Source organism: Ammodytes marinus (genome assembly GCF_949987685.1).
Source record: "Ammodytes marinus genome assembly, chromosome: 16".
Taxonomy (NCBI): Eukaryota; Metazoa; Chordata; class Actinopteri; order Uranoscopiformes; family Ammodytidae; genus Ammodytes; species Ammodytes marinus.
Window position 1 is genome coordinate 28,570,112 of NC_137220.1, and position 22,978 is coordinate 28,593,089.

At 42.7% G+C, this 22,978-nt stretch overlaps 2 protein-coding genes across 4 annotated transcripts in view; both read left to right on the forward strand.

Annotated features, from left to right (window-relative positions):
• The first annotated feature begins 10,194 nt into the window (after positions 1-10,194).
• On the forward strand, positions 10,195-13,806 carry dsn1 (DSN1 component of MIS12 kinetochore complex). Its single transcript, XM_080044807.1, has 11 exons — positions 10,195-10,335; positions 10,589-10,625; positions 10,760-11,033; positions 11,127-11,200; positions 11,581-11,653; positions 11,759-11,846; positions 11,946-11,996; positions 12,152-12,223; positions 12,334-12,481; positions 13,511-13,598; positions 13,683-13,806. Exons 1-11 carry the CDS (start codon positions 10,226-10,228, stop codon positions 13,766-13,768), a joined length of 1,101 nt encoding a protein of 366 aa, XP_079900933.1. The 5' UTR covers positions 10,195-10,225; the 3' UTR covers positions 13,769-13,806.
• A 5,252-nt stretch (positions 13,807-19,058) lies between these two features.
• The window catches only part of pbx4 (pre-B-cell leukemia transcription factor 4), a 41,787-nt gene continuing 37,867 nt past the window's right edge, over positions 19,059-22,978 (forward strand). For 2 of the 3 annotated variants that reach the window (XM_080043932.1, XM_080043931.1), the window contains exon 1: positions 19,059-19,763. In XM_080043932.1, the coding sequence (XP_079900058.1) occupies positions 19,579-19,763 (185 nt within the window). In that variant the 5' untranslated portion in view covers positions 19,059-19,578. Of the gene's footprint in view, positions 19,764-21,891; positions 22,006-22,978 lie in introns of all 3 variants that reach the window. The other variant, XM_080043930.1, reaches the window with a different exon arrangement.

Genomic DNA, 22,978 nt, shown 5'->3' on the forward strand with positions numbered 1-22,978 from the left:
TGCTATTAAAGGGAAACCCAGCTTTGCCACCTGGAGTTTTTGAACCAGCTGACATGTATTCAAGACGGCGATGGAAACAGGTTCAATATCTCTCTGATCTGTTTTGGAGGCGTTGGATCCGGGAGTACCTGCCATTGCTGCAAGAAAGACAGAAGTGGAATCAAAAGAAGAGGAGCCTCGTTGCTGGAGACGTGGTGGTCATTATGGATTCCTCAGCGCCACGTGGGTCTTGGCCACTGGGCAAGGTGTTAGAGGTTTTTCCTGACAAAAGGGGCCTGGTGCGTTCTGTCAAGCTACAAACCAAAGCCAACATTGTTGAGAGACCTATAGCTAAACTTTGCTTAATTCAGGAGGCATAGACTGAGTTATGTTCATTTGTGTTTTTGTGTATGGAATAGATATTTCATAATTGGCTCTTACTTGTTCTGTATTGAATTGTAATATCTGCCCGACATGTACAATTAGGGGCCAGTGTGTAAGAGCCAATCAGGGGTCTATATAAGTAGGAACCAATCTGTGGTTCCGCAGTTTCGCTACCCGGAAGACAAACTGTTTTTGATCATACACATCACAAGTCGCACGCCACATACTGCAACGATGGAATTGTTTGTATCCTAAGTAAAATAAATCAAGCGGATGGTTTTAATTGCAAATATGACTGACTCTCATTCATCACGAACAACGAAAGGTGCGTCAAGAAAGTATTCCGCGGTAAAGCAGCTCGGGGCTTAAAGCTTAGGCTTGGCCTCTACAGCCTATTTCAGCCTCGTCTGTGGAAAAAAAGATAACTGGACAACAGAGTTCTTCTGCTTCGTTCCTCTCACTGCATTTAAATTAATTCATTATATTACAGAAAAATATGTCCCGTAAAAGAAAAAGAGCACCAAGCCCATCCCAGAGGACCCTGCATAGTATTTTATTTCAAATGTATATTTCTATGGAAAATCCATGTGTCTTTCTTCAATAGCTTCTAATTCATCCGACCCAGTGTCTCCAAATTATTTGTTCACACAAAATTCCTCAGATTTAGCCTATCAATTTTTCCCCCAAAGTGCACCAGATTCATGCATTTCACTTTAAAAAGGTAAAAAAAGTTTATTTGCATATTGTGTTCTACACAATTCACAGTAAATGTGCCAAAAAGCAGACGCAGAGATCTTACAAGGGCAACAAAAATTATTTGGTCTCTCTGCCCAGTGTGCCCACCTAACATTTCTACAGGCCCACCCTAACCTAACTGTCTAGAACCGGGCCTGGTGCAGACAAGGTGAACCTAGCCATAGGCAAATGTAGGCAATTGCCTTGGTTTCCGGACTACAATGGGCCCCATAATCAATACAATTATTTTAAATACGTTTTACTGTTCATTCATTAATCAGCGATCGCATCGGGAACTGAGGGACGAACTTTCGGCTTTACGCCCGTGATCAGCTGCTGAGGTCCGACTGGGCTTTTCTCCTGAACAGTCCATGGAACAGTCCCAGTGACTGCATGTCTGCGCAAAGTTGACATGCTACTCATTGTTATGCCCTCCTTGTAGGACGTTCTTATTAGTCTACTTGCCAGCCCATAGGGCCCCATTGTGAACCCAGACAGGTTGAGTACCCCAAAGTTTTATGTTAGAAATGTAAAGTATGGGTCCCCAGTAGGTAGAAACTGCCGGATGCTAAGTTGTATATGTTGGGTAATTTGCGTAGCATAGCATAATTAGAATTAATTAGCATAATTACCTATATGACGATATTTCAGCAACCGCTTGGCCAATTTGGACAATATTCATGTGCTTTTGGGGGTTATTGAGGATTCTGAATCCATTTCTGACATTTTCAAAATAAAAAAATGGCAGTTTAAACTGAAATTGGCCATATTTCAACTCAAGGTTTGCCGATTTTGATGAATCTGGAGTCGATTTGGAGGTTTTTTATATGTATAATACACTCATCCTGCATTTCAGAATTAAGGGCTCCATGTAATGACATTTGTGTGAGTGTATAGATGTAACATTTCTTCAGAAAAGTACAGTTCTGTTCTCTTTTTTGTTTACTTTTTGCTGTTCAACATTGTCTATTTGACCTGTATCATTGCCTGTGGTAACTGCTGCGGTCGGAATACAAGCAGACAAACACAATTACAGTGTGTATAGCTAGTGCGTTTTTAATTAAAACATTTCATAATACCTCTATAGGCCTATACTCCCATATAATAGCCTACTCCAAAACTAGGCACAAATCATGTTATAGCTCATATACCTCTACGTCTAGAAATGTGAACAAACGCAAGTCAGACTCAATTCTGAATCAGCAAGGAAAGCGAATATTTCGCTCTCAAGTAACTGCCTTTGAGTATATGGAAAAATGTCTGTTTTGTGGTCTCATTTGTGAACCTAAAGATCCCAAACACCCTGAAAGCTGGAAGCCAGTTAAACAATCTCAGACAGAGAGACCAGGTTTTCCATCCTTTAAAGATGTCATCTTGTCAAAATGTGATGAGCGGCAGGATGAGTGGGCTGGGGTAGTGCAGCGACGGGTGAATGGTGTTGTGGACCTGCCCGCAGCTGATGCCCAGTATCACACCAAGGGCTACAATAACTTTAAGGTGCCTATTGACTCAAGTGCAAGTGCAAGTTGTAAACCAGTTGATCTCTGCTTAGCTGCTGTCATTGAACACATGAATGCAAACAAGTCAGTGAGCTGGACTGTGTTAGAGTTACACAATGTATATGTAGCTAATTTCGGGAACCTCAACAGAAAGCAGCTGCTATTGAACTTGTGCGATTATTATGGTGACACTGTAGTTGTACTGAGGGTTGATGGGTGCCAGACTATTGTTGGCTTCAGACAGTACATTGGTAAGTCACTCAAACTAGTGAAACAAGCTGAAACTACTGATGATGATGTCACCAAGCTTGTTAGAAGAGTGCGGGCAGAGGTAATGAATATTCCCTTGCCCAGAGAATATGATCTTGGCAGCTTCCGACATGACAAAGTCATTCAAGACACAAGTCTAACCCTCCTCAAGCTTGTATCCAGTCTTGTGTCCAAGGGAGAAAGAGTAACAAAACCATCTCTAACCCTTGCTCAATGCATCCAGCAGCACATCAATGGCAGCTGGAATCAGACAACTCTTGGGCTTGCTGTGAAACTCCACCATAAGCACGGTAGCTCAGAACTTGTTCAGAACCTAAATGAGTATGGCATTGTTGCTACTTATGATGAAGTTCTCCGGTTCCGCAAGTCTGCTGCCAAATATGCTTCTGAAGACCCAGAAAAATATGGTCATCAGTGGTGCTCAGACCTGGGATGATGCATACTCTCATGTCATTCATCGGCTCAATCGGAGAACTGATGAATTCAACCGGTGTGGAGGAGCTAGTAGGTGCGTCATTTGGAGGCCTCACATCCATCTTCAATGGGAAGGCCTGGCCCAAGGCTATGCGAGCCCTCTGTATGGTTGTGTCTGCTCTTCTTTAAGACTTCTTAGAAGAGGGAGAGAAGACTCATGAGAAGATAATGGCATTCCCGGAGAAAGCGAGAGAGCACCCAACAGGCCAACTATGGGTGGATTGCTTCATTACCCCAACCCTTATAGCTCACAAGTTCTGCCGAGCAGAAAGAGAGGGTGACTGGCTGCTGCAACAACACTGCCTTAAGGAGATGCTGCCCTATTTCTTTGCCGCCGGTCATCACCACTACTCAGGATGGATCACATGGCATCTGTGAGACATGCAGCACCTTCCTGCTACTGCCAAGGTTGACCTTCTTGCTGGAAACCATGTGTGCCACCACTCAGATGGTGCAGCTGCAGTGAGTGGAGATATGTTTGGAGAGCAGACATGCATCAAGCAAGGGAAGGGAGTAGGAGGCATAAAGGGCATCTCCACCAACCCCGAGCAGGTTGCTCTGTGGATCCAATCTTTTGGCATCTGCTCCCATCTCTCCATGTCATTGGATGAGATGTACAACGATGTTGAAGCATTGGATAAGGTGATAAAGCCCAACAGACACAAAGAAGAGGGTAAAGGGCGGCGGGAATTGGACGCAGAGGACTGGGCTAAAATCCTGAGAGTAGAATGGGAAAACTCCAACCCACTCACCACAGAGAATTATACCCTCCACCACATCATAAATGGCCAGGTGGCAGATGGAAAGGTGAATATGCAAGATGCTGTCGTGTGGTGACCGAATCTCCCCCATGCTGACAAAGACAAAGGCGAGGCTGGACTCTTTAAATCAGTGTTCCAAGTTTATGGCAGGAGTTTCCATCAGACAATATAGAGGACTTGGTGGTAGCTTGAGCATGGGGGGCTGTCCCCCAAAGGCTAGCTGTATACGCCTGTGAGCAGTCTTATATCAAAACCTTGGGATGCTGGTACTCCCTAAAATAGGCATATGGTTTCATATCACAGGTCCCAGCAACAGATGATGTTTATCTATTAAAAGGTTGTTTTCGTCTCTCACAGTGACCTCTAACATTTAAAGGCCTTTGCTCAGCAAACTCTGGTATCAGCCATTCAAAATCCTCTACATGGCCCTCCTTTAAAAGAAACTTATTTTACCAAAACGAGGTGTGAACATAGATATTTGAATGGCCCAAAAGTAACCTAAAATAAACACAGAAACACTCTTTATGAGTTATGTAGAATACAATGCATAGTTAAAGGCATTACTGCAGTACACTACATTTTATTAAGACCAACAATTCAAATGCACCAAATCCCAAACGATAAATGAAATTGAGACAGTGAGTCATGACACCATTACAATTCCCTTTTCTCCTGAGGTCAAACCACCACCCCAATACAGTGCACAACAAATCACGTTACGTGGAGGAGAAACTGCTTGCATAGTCCAGTGTAAGACGACACAGTTCGGCAGTCAGCGGGCCTCTGACGTCACAGCCAGCGTCCCAGCGTGACATCAGGCTGACCGCAGGGTTGTGGCGAATTTAGCACTCACTCTTGGACCTTAGCAGCCTCTCACCAGTGGTGACGAAATCCCTCTCTTGGCACGCATGGTAGCAAGGCCCTCCTTTTCACCCTTGGAATGAAAGGCCAATAGTCTATATTTAGATGGTAGTGGGCCATAATGGCCAGGGAACCCAATTCTGCAGCTTGTGGCTCCCTCCTCAGATTTCAGATGACAGCTTTTGTTACTGGCGGGTGTATTGCAGCAACACAACCGCCAGTATAGGCATGATGTTGTTGGTTACTAGTCTTGTGGCATCTGTTATCCAAAACTGCAGTCAAACAGTTCAGGACAGCCCACTTTTTCTACGCTTTTTCTTTGTCTTTTTCTTCTTTTTTCAGAGGGTACATGAACACATAGCGACGTACCAGCATGATTGCAGTCCAGCCATTTCCTCCCAAAGTCTCAGTCAATGAAAACTGCACACGGTTCTTTTTTTGTATAACAACTGGAACAGTCTTGGGTCTGGCCACAGTTCCTCATGTTCCAATGTCATTTTATCCTTAACAGTGACGCCATCTGTCGTGTGGTGACCGAATCTCCCCCATGCTGACAAAGACAAAGGCGAGGCTGGACTCTTTAAATCAGTGTTCCAAGTTTATTGCAGGAGTTTCCATCAGACAATACAGAGGACTTGGTGGTAGCTTGAGCATGGGGGGCTGTTCCCCAAAGGCTAGCTGTATACACCTGTGAGCAGTCTTATATCAAAACCTTGGCATGCTGGCACTCCCTAAAATAGGCATATGGTTTCATATCACAGGTCCCAGCAACAGATGATGTTTATCTAGTAGAAGGTTGTTTTCGTCTCTCACAGTGACCTCTAACATTTAAAGGCCTTTGCTTAGCAAACTCTGGTATCAGCCATTCAAAATCCACTACAATGCGCTAAAGATCGGACAGGACATGTCCACACTGTTCTCTTCATCACTTCCTGGGGGATTTCATTATCCCATCACAAATAGGGTGGTGACAATGAAATTTAAAAAAAAATGTAAGGTCAATGGGAAGGTCATCTGTGACTTTGAGGCGTTATTTGCTCGGCTGCTGGTGGTGGGAAGCAAGAGAAGAATGGAGCTCTCTGCCCTCCTTGAGTATGAGCTAGGCCCATCATCGATCAATATGGATTCCTCAGGAAGGGTAACAAGGCTGTGATCGTCCAGCGTCTTGGAATCCTTGTCCCCAATCCACACCTACCAGATGTTGTACTTGTTCATGCATTGCAGCTCATCTACCACATGGTGTGGCCATCTTCATTCACCGTGCCGGCTGAATCGCTACGTCACCCAAACATTTGTCATCTTTGACCGGTATGAACAAGTCTCTGCCGAAGATCACGAGCGGCAGAGAAGAGCTGGATATATGGTCATATCATATCATATGCTCATGGTATATTGGTGCTGGAAGCTGGGAATCACTAGTAATCTACAGATGGAGAGATGGGATGGTACTGTTCTTAACATCAATTCAACAGTAGAGAATCTGGGTGAACAGTGTCGCTCCATCCTGGCTATGCACGCTCTCTACGGGTGTGATACCACTTCCTATCCAGTCGGGAAAGGGAAGGTGTCCGCACTCAAGGCCATGAGAGTAGTACCTGGTGACCTTCTTCACTTCATCGGAGAAGATTGAGCTACTGAATTGCAGATCACAAAGGAAGTAAGAGGTTTCTTCCTGGCTCTGTACAATCAGAGGAAGTCGGCATCTCTGAACATTGCCAGATATGACATCTACCAAAAGCACAAAACCCCCCCAGCACTGAAGACACTGCCCCCCACAGAACGCAACGCTCATCTCCATGGACGTCGTGCCCATCTACAGGTTCTGATTTGGAAAGCAGCAGACCGCCCTAATCCACCAGCTGTGGACATCACCAAGTTTGGATGGGACAAGAAGGAAGGGGAGAAGGAAGGAGAGGAAGTCATCATGCCTGTCCTGGATGCAAGCCCTGTTGCTCCTCCTGCCTTGTTGGACATTATCAGCTGTAGTTGCAAAGCTGGGTTAAAGCCATGTACAACAGCAAAGTGCAGCTGTGCAGCTGCAGGCCTGTCCTGTACCAGCTACTGCTTCTGCAAAGGCCATAACAGTATATGTTGTAACCCCCTCACACGCTCACAACAAGAAGAGCAAAATGTTGAGAATGTAGAGTCTGGGGGAGAAGATGAAGACAGAGCAGACGATGAGGATGAGGTTGTTGATGATACTATGTATAACAATGTAGAGTAGTAGAAGTGAAACTTGCATGATCAATGCTTTCAAGATGTAACACGTTGTGTAACTGTTATACGCTCCCACCTAAATAAGGCGTGGCCGTGTCCCTTGGACTCCTCTCGCTCACTCACACCATAGAGACGGTCGACGTGCAGCTCTGGTCTATTTGTGTTTACGTTCTTTGTTTTACTGGATGGGGGGCTGTTAGTTGGTCTTTGTATTTTGGTTTTAGTTAGCGGGTTCGGGGCATAGCATAGGTTAGGAGGAGGAAGTCCTGGAGCAAACAGTCCAACTATGGCTGTTCCAGGCTTCCTCCCTTTTTGTTTTGTTTACAGCCCTCCAGTGTATGTGAGTTTAGGGATTGATTTAATGAAGTGAGATTATTGTTTAAGCTTTGATTCACGGTTTTTGTGTTGTTTTCTTTGATTGTTGCTGGCCGCTGAATGTGCCTTAGGGCGGCCGTAACAGTAACTAACTATAATTTGGTATTGTACTTGCCTTTGTTACCTCCAATAGCCTACTCAACTATGAGAGTGTAATGGCCTGTGAATTAAAATGTACGTATTCTGTATTGTTTCTTATAGTTTTTAAGTATCCTACATTTATAACCAAGTGTATTTAAAATACATAGGTTTAATATCTAAGTTATCTGTGCAATCCAATTGATTCACCGTCCTCTAAGTCTAAAACAACATAATTTACTCAAAATCGCCCACCCTTGAGTTGAAATATGGCCAATTTCAGTTTAAACTGCCATTTTTTTAACGTCAGAAATGGATTCAACATCCTCAATAACCCCCAAAAGCACATGAGTATTGTCCAAATTGGCCAAGCGGTTGCTGAAATATCGTCATATAGGTAATTATGCTAATTAATGCTAATTATGCTATGCTACGCAAATTGCCCAACTTAGCATCCGGCAGTTTCTACCTACTGGGGACCCATACTTTACATTTCTAACATAAAACTTTGGGGTACTCAACATGTCTGGGTTCACATTTTGGCAAGTAGACTATGTGTTTGTATGAGTCAAGGATCACACCGAGTTTAAACGACTGCATTTAATCAAAGCATTCAATAAAACTGCGCTCCGATCAGGCTCCTGGCTCCCATAGGCCGTGTCTGAACTGCCATACTAACGTCCTACTCATACTCATTTTGACTTCAATTTGAGTATGTGACGGTTGGGTATGCGAGTTTGGGTATGTGAGAAATTCCCGGATGAGTACTAACTTCCGGGAAGATTTTGGGTATGAATCGATCGTATACTTTTCCTACTCAACCGCCCCACAATGCACTGGGTCAATTCTACCCGCCCAGGAAAATGAAATATTTTCGAGCAAGTTGCTAGGCAACAACATTGTTTGGGGTTCCGCGATCTGACAACTGTACGTGCAGTCATTCATACACTCTTACAATAGATAAGAGATGAAGATAAATACCTAACAACATTAGAGTCACTAAGTGAAATGAGTGTTGTGAGTCTCATAGTGGAGAGAGATCAGGACAGATCGCTGTTCCACACACCGCGGCTCGTCCAGCTCAACTCACAGACAGCTGAGTGCTGATGAGCCGGACAGAGAGCGTCGGAGGGATCCTCCGCCTCAAAACATCATTATTATAAAACAAGAGGTCTTAAACACAGATGATGAACACAGGACTGTAAAAATCTAGTTCAATATCTAACCTGTAGAGGGCGGTTATAAGCTTAACAGTGTCTAAACTGCCTGAATCTTATAAGAAGAAGAAGAAATTCTTCATCGCTTGAGTATACTTCAACTGAGAACGTTTTAGACGCAGCTCGCATACACAATCGATCTTTGAGTAGAGAGTATGCAGTATATAGATGGTGAGTATGTAGGATGTAGGACGCTAGTATGGCAGTTCAGACACGGCCATAGACATCTCCTGGCTCCCATAGACTTGGGCCGTGTCTGAACTGCCATACTAGCGTCCTACATCCTACATACTCATGCATACTCTCTACTCAAAGATCGATTGTGTATGCGAGCTGCGTCTAAAACGTTCTCAGTTGAAGTATACTCAAGCAATGAAGAATTTCTTCTTCTTCTTATAAGATTCAGGCAGTTTAGACACTGTTAAGCTTATAACCGCCCTCTACAGGTTAGATATTGAACTAGATTTTTACAGTCCTGTGTTCATCATCTGTGTTTTAGACCTCTTGTTTTATAATAATGATGTTTTGAGGCGGAGGATCCCTCCGACGCTCTCTGTCCGGCTCATCAGCACTCAGCTGTCTGTGAGTTGAGCTGGACGAGCCGCGGTGTGTGGGACAGCGATCTGTTCTGATCTCTCTCCACTATCAGACTCACAACACTCATTTCACTTAGTGACTCTAATGTTGTTAGGTATTTATCTTCATCTCTTATCTATTGTAAGAGTGTATGAATGACTGCACGTACAGTTGTCAGATCGCGGAACCCCAAACAATGTTGTTGCCTAGCAACTTGCTCGAAAATATTTCATTTTCCTGGGCGGGTAGAATTGACCCAGTGCATTGTGGGGCGGTTGAGTAGGAAAAGTATACGATCGATTCATACCCAAAATCTTCCCGGAAGTTAGTACTCATCCGGGAATTTCTCACATACCCAAACTCGCATACCCAACCGTCACATACTCAAATTGAAGTCAAAATGAGTATGAGTAGGACGTTAGTATGGCAGTTCAGACACGGCCATATATACGTTATCTATGCCTGGCTCCTATCCGATACAGTAACAAACAGGAGGTTAAAGTGAACTAGCCCACCGGGCATTCTGATTGGATGAGGCAACACAGTACGGTGGCTCCGGTGGCTCATAATGAACAAACTGCATAAACATTTAACCAAATGCTAATGTAGCCGTTGGCACACTCAGGATCTCGTAATAACGAGATCCTTATCTCGTAATTACGAGATCCTGAGTGTGCTAACGGCTCAACTTTTTTTTATGTGGTGAATGCTCAGCGCCACCGTACCAAAATGCCTCACTTTACCTGGCCTAGTAAGCCTGCTATCTAACTACATTTCCCATGATGCTTAGACCTATAAAATGGGTTTGGCTCATGGACATATAAGAAAGGTTTGGCTTTTTGAGCGCGCCGGGGAGCCCCATTTGAAAGAAAAAATGGCGGAAAAACATTTGGAAGCTGGAGACGACGGGTTTGTATACTTTTTCAACAGTAGCCACAACTGATTTGACGGGCAAGTTTGTGTTTTATCAAGGAAATAGCCCACCACTTATCGCATTAAATGCTAAATTGTTACTCAAAACAGGTGGTCAGCAGTGTTTAACGGTTAACTACTAGCGTTTCAGCGAAGCAACGTAGTTAACTTCTCAAAATGAAAGGTTAAAGTTGCTCACTGATAATCTACATGGAAGATAAGCTTGTAAATTCACATGTTGTGTTTGCAGTTGCGGAAGTGTCGCCGCTGCTGATTCCCAGGATGAGGTAGGCTAGTACATTTGAACTGTCATTTAAGCGACTCAAACACCACCTCAATGAATGATACATCCATGAGCTAGTAATGCTACAGTGTGACATCGACTTTACTCTTTGTTCAATCTCCAAATAACGTAATCAAGGTCGACTCGATGAAACTGACGTCGAAAAGATGCTCTTCCACAAGCCCCCGCACAGTTCCCCCACACAAGACTCCTCGTACCGACCTCCCGCCAGCCTCCACACAGGCCCAAGACGCAACAGGGGAAAGAGATGCAGAGACGGGAAATCAAGTGCAGACAGAAAGCACAGAGGGACCTTCAAATCCTGCTGTCAGCCACACTGTACGGCGGAAATCCTGGAGGAGAGCCAGCATAGCCCGACGCTCTCTCCCTGCCCTTCCCAACCCAAATCAGGGTGAGATGTCAGGCTTTATTGCACCTTCTAATCCATAAAGATGGGCCATGTTTTTTTTTGCAATATAAATACGTATTTATTTGTTTATTACAGTTTTGTGCAGGAGCATAAGTGCATCCTTAACACAGCACGAGAGGTTCGAGAAATTAATGGAGGCTTCAATGAAGGTGGGTGTGGCAGGGGCTCTAATAGTAAATGAATCGTGACAAACTTAACTTAAACATTAAATAAGGAGCAAAGAAGGTTACTTTAAATCTAACCTGATAGTGGCAGATTTAGATCTTGATGTTTATGTCAATGGACATATTTTTATGGTAATGAAACAAAAAAAAATGCATCATCCATTTCAAGCAATAACTTAATAGTCTTTTGTATAGTCATTAAAGTTTTAACAAAGTATGAGATTTACTGACATTTTACTTTCACTTTTGAGACATATCAAATGTGGTTTATTCAGGAGTAACTTCCAACTGCACATAGTACATCCTTGTACAGGTTCATTTGAAACTAAAATTCTTGATGGATTTTTGTATCTGCCTGTCTGTAGCTGGCAATAGAAAGAACTCGGAACTCGCTAAAGTCAGTGCCGAGCACCTCACTGGAGTCTTTTCAGAAACAAGGTAATTGTTTGGTAGATACTTCGTTGATCTTTTTACTTTAACTGAATGTTGGTCTTGGAAATATTCAGTTTGTGTTGTTATTTTTTTTGTCTGTTCTCTGTGCAGTTGAGCACATGCAGAAAGAGTGGGGCTGTCTGGCCGAAGGTATACGCAGTGAATCACAGGGTCATCAACTTCCAGCTACTGCAACCAGGTATAATGGCTGTTATATACAGGCTACAGTATATTATTTCATTATCATTTTCATTATTCATTTTACTTGTATGTGTCGGCTATTTGCTTTCTGTTCTAGTGATCCTGGAGTACAAAGAGGCATGGAAAAAGTCCAGAGAGCCATCAACAGGCATGTTTCCTTATATTATGACAGCAGCAAATATAAGGAAAAGTTGTTTTTGTTTTTTAAAAGTTTAAAAAACAAAACGCACACAAACAACAGATGGTGTTACCTACCACATGAGGGCCTTGTGTTGTTTTTAACAAGCATGTGTTGTGTTTTAGGCTACAGGCTGAAAGTGAATCTTGGGAGGCACTGTTAAACAAACACCAGAGTAAAGCAGAGGAATTGGAAAGGTGAACATGTGTACTGTACTGTCATTGTAGAATACTGTGACAACAATACTGTGTTGATATCAATAATGTCTTCTCAATGTTCTGTCAATGTCTTTTTTTATTTGTTGCAGGAAAGTGAAGCAGTGCCAAGAGAGAGGTGTATCATTAGACTGTACATCTGTGGCCCAGTCCTCACAGTACCATTTAATACAGAGTAAACCTGACTACCACAGCATCCTATGCAGACAGCAGCCCATCCTTCACACTATGGCATTGATTGTATGTTGGAAATGAGACTTTCATTACTGAAAATATAAAATATATAAAGAGGCGACTTGATTGACTAGTTTAGCAATTGCTGGAATATTTAAAATGTTGAGTGACGAAGCAGATGCCACTGATTTTACTGAGTAGCTAAAATGCTAACCCGTAATAAAGACAAAGAAGTGCCTTAACCTGCATTCACACCAAAATCATCACAATAGACAGACAGGGCAACCGGCAGTTATGCATTTTCAATGTACGCCACCAAGGGTGTTGATGGGAGCGACCTAGGCAATAGTCGATGTCAGAAAGAATGTGAGAAACTCAAAAGGGCAATCAAATTAATATTAAAAGGATTGTTCAATATTTTTGAACTGGGGTTGTATGGGGTACTAAGGCATGGTTTTTGTGTTACCTTATGGAGGTGACGGTCAGGGCAGTCTGAGGAGTTAAGGGGAGATGTTGCTGTCGCGTAAATCAGCCTTTTACTGTTGCGGAGGGGGCCAGTAAAGAAAAATAATTCCTCCACACATATAAATGCTAACCAAATACAAACTGCTTGAAGGGCGATATCAGCAACCTGAGCGCCCGCCCACATGCGCGCTTTCTGGTTTTGGTGTGAACGCAGAGGTTCATTTTAAAGGGCAAGGGTTAAATACCCTTGTGGACAGTATCAAAGCTGACATATTGGACTTGTTTGAGACATTCTTGAATCTCTGCAGTTAGAAATGTTTGCCATCATTTCGGCTATGCCAATAACTTCAATAATATATATGTTTAACCTATCTGATCGAACAATCACATTCAGTTTGTTACATAAAAATAACAGTGTCCCTGTTTGCTGTAGTTTGTTTGCAGCCAAATATTCAAGTATTTAAGAGCATTCAATATTTTTTTTACAATGACTGATTTGAGTCCTACTAAGGACACTATTTTGTTAGAAACAATTAATTGATTAATTAATAACCGTATGATGTGTTTCTCCAACCAGCAACTCATTATTAACTGCATATAATATAATCAGCTCTTTCTTTGTATGTGTAGATGGACACTCAGTGTAAGATGGTTGCAGAGCTTCTGTCCATCAAGGAGCAGTCACACCTATTGGTAAAGGAGACCAGTGGGCGTTTGGGTAAGGATTCTACTTGTCTTTAATCTTTTCTATGGAATCAACAATAATGTTGCAATATTACATTCAATAACTTCTTCCCACCAGCGGCAGAGGCAGGAATCCAGGATCTGTCCCCTGACCTCATCAAGAACCTTATGGCTGCACCTTCATCCTCTGGGACTACAGAGTAACTGACAGGAGGCAAGAACAAGCAATCAATGGACCATGGCTCTTTTTAACTTGTATAATAAAGGTTAAATGAAAATATTAAGCTGTACATTCTGTTACTCACATCTTACCAGATGCCCGAACCACCTCAACTGGCTCCTTTCAACGTAAAGAAGTAGCGGCTCTGCCCCGAGTTCCTCACGAATGTCTGAGCTTCTCACCCTATCTCTGGGAAACCCTCCTGAGAAAGCCCATTTCGGCCTCTTGTACCCGCGATCTTGTTCTTTCGGTCATTACCCAGCCTTCATGACCATAGGTGAGGGTAGGAACGAAGATCGACATGTAGATCGAAAGCTTTGCCTTCCGACTCAGCTCTCTTTTTGTCACAACGGTGCAGTTAAGCGAGTGCAACACCGCCCCTGCTGCTCCGATTCTCCGGCCAATCTCACGCTCCATTGTTCCCTCACTCGCAAACAAGACCCCGAGGTACTTGAACTCCTTCACTTGGGGTAAGGACTCATTCCCTACCTGGAGTAGACAATCCATCGGTTTCCTGCTGAGCACCATGGCCTCAGATTTAGAGGTGCTGATCCTCATCCCAACCGCTTCACACTCGGCTGCGAACCGATCCAGTGAGAGCTGAAGGTCACAGGCCGATGATGCCATCAGAACCACATCATCCGCAAACAGCAGAGATGAGATCTTCAGACCACCGAACTGCAACCCCTCCCCACCACGACTACGCCTTGATATCCTGTCCATGAATATCACAAACAGGATTGGTGATAAAGCACAGCCCTGTCGGAGGCCAACCCCCACTGAAAACGAGTCCGAATTACTACCGAGAACGCGAACACAGCTCTGGTGAGGGGACCCACTCACCCCATACCCCCCACAGTATCTCCCGGTGAACCCGGTCATACGCCTTCTCCAGATCCACAAAACACATGTAGGATCCTTGCAAGAGTGAAAAGCTGGTCCGTTGTTCCATGGCCAGGACGGAATCCGCATTGTTCCTCTTCAATCTGAGGTTCGACAATCGACCGAACCCTCCTTTCCAGCACCTTGGAGTAGACTTTGCCGGGGAGGCTGAGAAGTGTGATACCTCGGTAGTTGGCACACACTCTCTGGTCCCCCTTTTTGAAAATAGGAACCACCACCCCGGTCTGCCACTCCTTCGGCACTGTACCCGACTTCCACGCAATGTTGAAGAGGCGTGTCATCCAAGACAGCCCCTCCACACATTGCTTTCAGCATTTCTGGACGGATCTCATCAACCCCCGGGGCTTTGCCACTGTGGAGTTGTTTGACTACCTCAGTGACTTCCACCAGGGAAATTGACGATGATCCCCCATCAGCCTCCAGCTCTGCCTCCAACATAGGGTATAATTTATTTGCTAAATCTTAGGGTGTATTCACACATGCCGTGTTTAGTTCGGTTGAAACAAACTCAGATGCACTTCCGCCTGCGGTGCGCATCTTTCAGACATGTGTGAATACAGCAATCGCACTCGGGGGCGGACCAAACAAGCGCTCCGAGACCCAGCTGAAGAGGTGGTCTCGGTGCGTTTCCAAACGCACTCTGCTGCAGTTCGTTTGTGGTGTGAATTTGTCCTGACTCGATCCGACCCAATTGCAGGAAGCACTGTGCCTTTTCTTTTTTAATAAATCGCCATCAGATTCACATTATGGGAAAGTGATGTTGTCGCCTTTGTTAGGAAGATTAGTTGTGGTTTGACCGGGAGCCCCGAGCGAATATATTACATTTGATAGACGGGACGCGTAAACATGCTGATGTGTTCAGCGACCAGATGAAGGAGAGGGCAGCGTCTCCTGCACAGTGACAACAGGTTCACGCTGCGCTTTGAAGTGCGTGTTTTTATTTTGCTTCCCATGTTACGGGACCGTCAATACTATCCCTGTCAGTTTGGAGCTGAGCCGTGCCAAACTCACAACCAGCTGACACACGGCTAAATCAGCTGTATTTTCACATCGTAGGCTACAAGCCACACATTGACACAGGCCTACATATTATAACCATATGAAACAACAATAATTTTATGTTTTTTTATTTATTTATGGGCTAGATGTAGGCCTATTTATTTATTATTTTGAACCCCATATCGTATCGGTTATATAGTTCGCAGTTTTCACTTTGTGCTTCCTGCTTCTCTCCACCTCAGAATGTCTGTCCAATGAATGAATGAATGACCTCAGATCATGTGTGGTTTTACTTCTTAATGCTGGTTCACTTGCAAAAGGGGCAATATGAAAGTGGACCACACCAAAAAATATATATATATAAACTCTATTTGGTCTGGACCAAAGCAAGTGAACTAGCAGACTTTCCCAGTGTGAATACACCCTTAGTTGTCTCGTGATTTTATGACAAGGTCAATCTAATTTGATGTTTTCTGTGTCAAATAATAACCCTTTTCGTCAGCAGCAGGACAAGTGATTGAGGTAGTTCAGGTATTCCATGTCTTTGACCAGCAGGTGGCAGTGGCTGGCCATACACAGTTTTGACAAGCTTTGTTAGTGGCCAGTGGCCATTTTTATCATTAGCCCTATTTAAGTGCATTCTCACCTGTAAAACCTGAAATTGGAGACTAGATAGCTTGCTGGAAGAAATAAAGAAACAGAAAATTTGCCAATATCCTACAAAAACAATGTAACCAGACATTCTTTACAAAATAAACAGATCGTAATTCTCCACCTCTTGAACCTAACCTGTCTAAAGTGATTTGTCCTCATGATATATTCGAATATGCCAATACCAAGATGACATTTTTGTTCATAGTCTTTAAAATGTAATTTGTGAGATGTAGCGATGTTCTGATGTGGTTTAATTACTACCATTCATTCATCTTAGTAGCTTAGTGAAAAGTTGCAGTAACACAGTATAAATTCATGTGTAGAAATTTGCCATATTTTTCCCTTGGAATTGACAACAGGACAGCATTAAAAACTATTAATATTATAAAGCTGAGCAATTTGAGCTTTAACGGGTTCTGCTACAATGGACAGTCTAAGTTATATACAGTCCTTTGTACATGCTCATCCTCAGTCACATAATTTTTTGACGCTGCATCTATTTCCCTCATCAGTGTCCCCCGACCAGTGAGGAGGAGGCCCCTCCCTCACATTGACTCACCCCCCCACCTCTTGCGTTCGGCTGGGTCACTGATGCAGAAAGAAGCGTTGACATTGTACCAGTCAGTCAAAGCTTTGTTCACTATCTTCCAACCCATTCACTCATTAATGTTCATAAATCATTTGTTTCTCTGATTGCAGCGAGAAGAAGTTCTGTTTCCCCAATGCCAATGACTTTGCGCTCTGCTGTGATCTCCGACATGGAACATGGTGAAATGTCCTTGTGACTCAAGGGAGAGACTAGAGAGCACAGAGACAAGCAAAGACAAGCGGGGTTGTGACTGTGAGAGTTGTGAGTAAGGGAGGATGGTGCACAGCAGGAGAGATCGATTCTTATTTAGATGAAAATGAGGGTTGATGCTTGTGGGGTGAGAGGAGGGCAGCTTTAGCATCCAAATGAATAGAAGTTTCACAGCAATAATCCTCAACAGGATTACCAACAATAAAAACATAAAGAAGTTTACAAAGCCATTGACATTGTCTTTTTACTTTCATGGAAGATCTCTCCTGACAGTGATAGACACTGACTTTGGGGTTAAACGATAATCCCTGCAGCTACTCACTTGAAATTGTATTGTAAACTGTAGCTTTAAACAACCTCAATGACCCCAGTTAATGGCATGTAAGAAGTTATTCTTCACATGTTTGATTTGGATGCAGTGCATATTGGGATAAAGGTGCCCTGGGTGTGACACGGTTATCCGGGTGCGTTAGTAGACTATTATTACAAATAACCAAAAGGAGAGTTCTTTTTGATATTACATACATACATGAATAGTTTGCTTATAGATGCAGGGCTTGTAGGGGTTCATTTTGATAGGATAAAATCCACTGATTGGTATAACCTATAAGAAACCTACATTTTGACTTGTTCTATATGCACATGCAAAGAACAATTACTGTTTAGGTTTACTGTATTCTCTATTTTTGTTGTCTCTAACTTTAGATTGATTAGCTTCAGATTGTATTAGATGGATGTGTGGAGAGTCAGCATAAACCATTGGCAGTTCACTACTACTCTCACATGCACACCCATCATCTGTTCTCAGTACAGCAGGGCTGGCTGCAGCTCTCCTCCACATCCATTCAGCCAGCCATTCGTCTTGGGAAGCTGTCTCCCAGATCTGAGTGATAAACTACAGCAGAATTGCCCAGTTTGCAAAAAACAAGGACACTTATTTTCAATCTGTGCTGTCAACATTTTCATACTGGAAAGCGATGGGATGTTTCATTCATAGGGGGTTAGGACAGAATCATATTCTTAGCTTGGACTATTTTGCTTTGTTATTGAATATTTTTCTCGCTCACAATTTGCCCACTCGGCTTTAAGGCTCAACTTATTAAAAAACACAGACTCAAAGGAACAAAATCATTTTCAATAGGCTACTCTTTTTTTTTTTTTTGGTAAAATGTTTTAATTCTTTTATTTAAATGTTGTATTTTTATCCATGTTTTAAATTTGTTCCTTTTTTTTGTATTTGTATTCTTTATTTGATTTTAACCCTGTGAAGCACCTTGAGTGGCCCTGTGCCTGAAATGTGCTCTATAAATAAAATTGTCTTGCCTTGCCTTACTTTTCTTGTTTTTATTCTGTTTAACAGAAGAATTAAGACTAGTAGCAGCTTTTTAAATGCAAACACATATTTAAAACATAACATAAACATAACACAATCAGAAGCTTCTTGGTATTACACAATTTGTAGATTTTTCATAACGTTCTTATAAGCTCAGATACCATCATTTAAGCAACAAAAAAAAGACATGAATTCAAAAGTTTTGTTTAGAAACGCCTTCTGGATGGTAAGTGATACCTTATGAGAAATGTTGCTTTAAACAGTTATTATAGGGCCAGCAATGGTGATGACGTGAGGGCTAACCTTTTGTAAAAGCCATAGGGCTACACAAGGAGCATCTTGTCACCTGCAGGAATAATGCTGTTGTAAGGTCCATATGACTTTGTGTTTAATACTGCACATGTTACGCATTGTTACCTTCCCTACACCAGAATAAATGTATCCACATCAGTAGCAGCCTCTTCTTCAGTGGTCCACTGACTGACCCACCCGTCAGCTCCATGTCAGCCATGCTACGAGTTCAATGGTCAATGCGACGCACACCGCTCGCGCAGCACAGAACACCACACATAGGCTACTGGTGCGACGTTAATAACGATGGCAAACCGTACTCTGTTTTGGTAGAAGATGTTTGATTTGAGCTAGACGGTCCGAAAGCTTAGTGGCTGTATTCGCGTCTTATTCTTTTGTGGATTGGCGAGTTTTATTTTTTGACTAGAGTGTGCTTCTATTTTTTCGTTTTTTTTGGGAGCGAAAAATGTGCGAGGCGCTGTTGGCAAGCTCACACAGTCTGTGCATGTGTGTTCCTGCTGCTTTTCTGCTGGGCTACAGCTACTAACCTAGCTGCTTTTCACTCGGTGGTTAGCTAACGTTAGCCTGGCCGCCTTTATTGACTTGAGGGGAAACAGAAGCGAATCTAAAGCGTGTTTGTGCGATCTTTTTTTACGACAAAATCCCTTCAATATTTTCTAGTCGTTGCTTTCGGGTGCAATAAGAATTGTTGTATGATTCGTCGTATAAAGTACTTTGCTGGCTAGCTAACAGGCTAGCTATTTGTGTGTATTCTTCGACTGAGGAAAACGGCGAGTTTTCTTTGAAAGTAGGCTATGGATGACCAGACCAGGATGATGACGGGTCTCGCCGGACTCGGTGGACTAGCACAAGCCGATGTCGGTGACCCAGACTCGGTTAGGAAACAGCAGTCCCTCGGTCAACCTCAACAAGACATAGGGGATATCCTACAGCAAATAATGGCCATCACCGACGAAAGCCTGGACGAAGCACAGGCCAGGTAAGACAGATGAAGAGCCATTTTCCACACAAGATAGCTATGCTAAAGTACGTCGTATTTGTTTTATTTTAGTTTAGGACTCAAACGCTCACCTATGGTAATGTGTAGCCTAAGCGCAACAATAATGCGACTTCAAGTTTCATTGCAATACGCTGCTAAAACAATAGCCTGTATTTAGTTACAGAATAACTTCCAAGTCCCACATTACAGTGCTGATGTAGTTTGAAAGGAGGTTCTTTGTTACTTCAAATCTCAAGTGCTTTATTGTTAATTCTAGTTTTTAAACATGCACACCTATACGGCGATAAAGGTAAACTTTATTTGTTTATCAATCAAGTGCTTACTATTGAGTCTGTGCAATGCTAGTCGTACAAAAAGCTCATAGCCGTATGCTTAACAACATGGCTGTATTAGCATTGAAATAATATTTTGGGTAAAATAAAAAATAGTCGTTTGACTTGGACTCAGCAGTAGGGATATTTATAAGGCCCTACATAAAGAAAAAAAAATCTTAATACTTCAAGGGTTTTTGTTATCTTCCCATTGGTTCATGTTTTGGTCATGTTGGCCAAACTTTCAGATATTACTTATCAGACTATGCCAAATAAGATTTGCCTTATATATGACGTGTATCTAAAATGCTGCTCCACATCAAATGAGTGTCAATAACATTAGTCAATGAAATGCTAATGAGTGGATAAATTAAGATAAGGGAGGATTACTCAATTGTCCCATTTAACAGCCCAGTACTGTCTGTCATGACAGCAATCATTCATTCACATGACGCCTCTCCTAATGCTTCTGTTAGGAATCTTTAGACTTATCATTATTGCAGGGAGTATGCAATGCAGGGAGCAACTGACCCACACTCATCTGCCATGTGGCTCAAGGAGCATAAGGTCACTTTCAAATGAAGCGTCAGTATTTCAACAATAGACAAGCGTCCACTGCAAGCCTGTGGCCACAGTGTGATGTGTCATTAGCTAGTGATTTTCCACCCAACATTTGACCACCTGGCTCTCTTAATTAATTCACTCCTCTTTTACTCCCTCCCTCCCTGGTGTTCATCCTTTTCATTGTGTGCTGGGTGCAATCAATTCTCCTATAATGTGTACGCGAGTGCAGCTGTCCGCAAATCGAGTTTCTATTAATGAGATGGTGGTGAGGGGGAGGGAGGATGCTATACCAGCAGCCTATGAACACTGGGTTATTACCTTTTCTTCAGTACAAGTTTGAGGACGTCATCGTCGCTCCTTATTTCAGGGACAAATGCAAATATATTTGCTTTGGATTATTTATTTTAGTTTATTGTTTTCTCTTCTCCCTGTCTTTTTTACCCTTGATTATTTGTACTGACCATTTACAAAAGTTTTACTGTGGTGAATAGTATGTGATATGTATAGAATTATTTGGATCTAATGGGCCAATTATAGTGTAGGAAATCAGCAGGTCTACTTTTAGATTAACAGACTATTCTGAAAAACTAATTAAAGGTGTGGCTTCTTTGGAAGTGCCAGAGGTGTCCTTGCTGTGTGCTAGTATTGATCTTAACACCCACTCGGAGCATGTCCTCGCCATGCCATATATGTGCAGGATTATTACACACAAGAAAACCCAGGCTATTCAGTTCAGTGGACTTGATACAAAGTGTGTGTACAACTCAGATCCTTGGTCCTGTGTATAGAATGTAAATCATCGCTAAATGATATTCTGATAATAAAATATTAATCTTAACAGACTGTGTTTAGCATTATCTGATGCACTATAGCTTGCAGTGAGTGGAACTATGCTGTTTGCTAATTGATTCTCAGGTTTAACTCGGATAAAAGGCCAACACATATAACTATATGTCAGGACTGCATGCGGTCTGTTGTTACAAATAGGTCAGCTAATATATAGCGGTTGATATGATTTTAAATGTACAGTTTTTATCAACATCATACTTAACTTTGATCACCCACACATCAATCTTTCCTTTGGTCCATACTGTTGGAGGTGGCCTTGTCGTGCAGAGTGGCAGTGTGTTGGGATGGGGAGTGGTCAGGGCAGCGCTAGAACTTGGTGTTGCAGAGTACACTTCCAGCGCACCATCCACCCTCATCCTCTCACCCTGTCGCCATATGTTCAGATGCTGGCCAGAGGAATCGCCGGCGCATTGGGGTGGATCAGACGACCCCACAGAGGGAGGGAGAGCAGGGGGGGGCATGGCAGGGGGTGGCCTGCCACTCAACTTCCAGCACAGGTCAGTACAGGACCGCATGAGCACCTCCTTCTCCCCCTCCTGCTCATACCCTCCATGCTGAAGGCAGCCCTCCCCCAACTCAAATCCAGCAGTGACAGAATTAGTGAAAAATTACATAATTATCGCAAAATACATAACTCTTTACATCATACTGCCTAACTATCCAGCAGTCTTTGGTGGCATATACAGTAGGGCACTATGTGCTTGTCCCAGTGGACTCAATAATACTGCAGTGGACATTCACAACTGGAATTGGTGTTGAGGTCAGGTGTAGCCAAATCATATTCATCTGTGGTTGTTTTTATAATGTTGGTAATGTTATTTGGAAAATAAATGCTTCATTTCAGGGAATCTTCATGTTTTTCTTGTTTCATGTTTTCCAATCCATGTTCATCCAGACCGAAGGCCTCATGCTGCTGTTGATCATGTGTTTCATCTAAACGTTAAGAGAATGTTGACCTTGCAAAGTTAAACCTCTTTTTGCAAAGGAAAGATGCCTCTTGAGATTTGTGAAACTATCCATAGAACACATCAAATGCTCATCTTTGCTCTGTGTACAGGAGGTTTCTTTAAAAACTGGTGCACAGAATTAAATTAAGATATTGCAACAGCACTGCAAACTTTGGCCTGCTCATGTCTATAGTCAATCAACACCTCTGTGACATCTCAACAATAGTGGAGTATTATTAGCTAGTGTAGTATAATGTATTGCTTGCTTAGTTACATGATTTTTGTTATGTGTGCCTTTTCCAGTGTTTTTGAATGTGAAAAAGCAATTCTCATGTGCTCTGCCACTATTGCTCCCCATCATTCTGATGCAAGTGGTGTGAACTGTCAGTACTTTAGTGCTAAATCATTCAGTCTTATATTAGGATCGGGGATTTGCTACAGTTTTTCACGTTTTTACACACAAGTAATCTGTATGGATGTGTATTACTAGTAGCACATTTTTGTAGCTAAGGTGATCTGATAA

Coding starts and splice junctions, on each gene's coding strand:
- dsn1 (XM_080044807.1), top strand. CDS start 10,226: ATGGGTTTGGCTCATGGACATATAAGAAAGGTTTGGCTTTTTGAGCGC. Junction 11,201..11,580: donor TAATGGAGGCTTCAATGAAG/GTGGGTGTGGCA, acceptor GCCTGTCTGTAG/CTGGCAATAGAAAGAACTCG. Junction 13,599..13,682: donor GGAGACCAGTGGGCGTTTGG/GTAAGGATTCTA, acceptor TCTTCCCACCAG/CGGCAGAGGCAGGAATCCAG.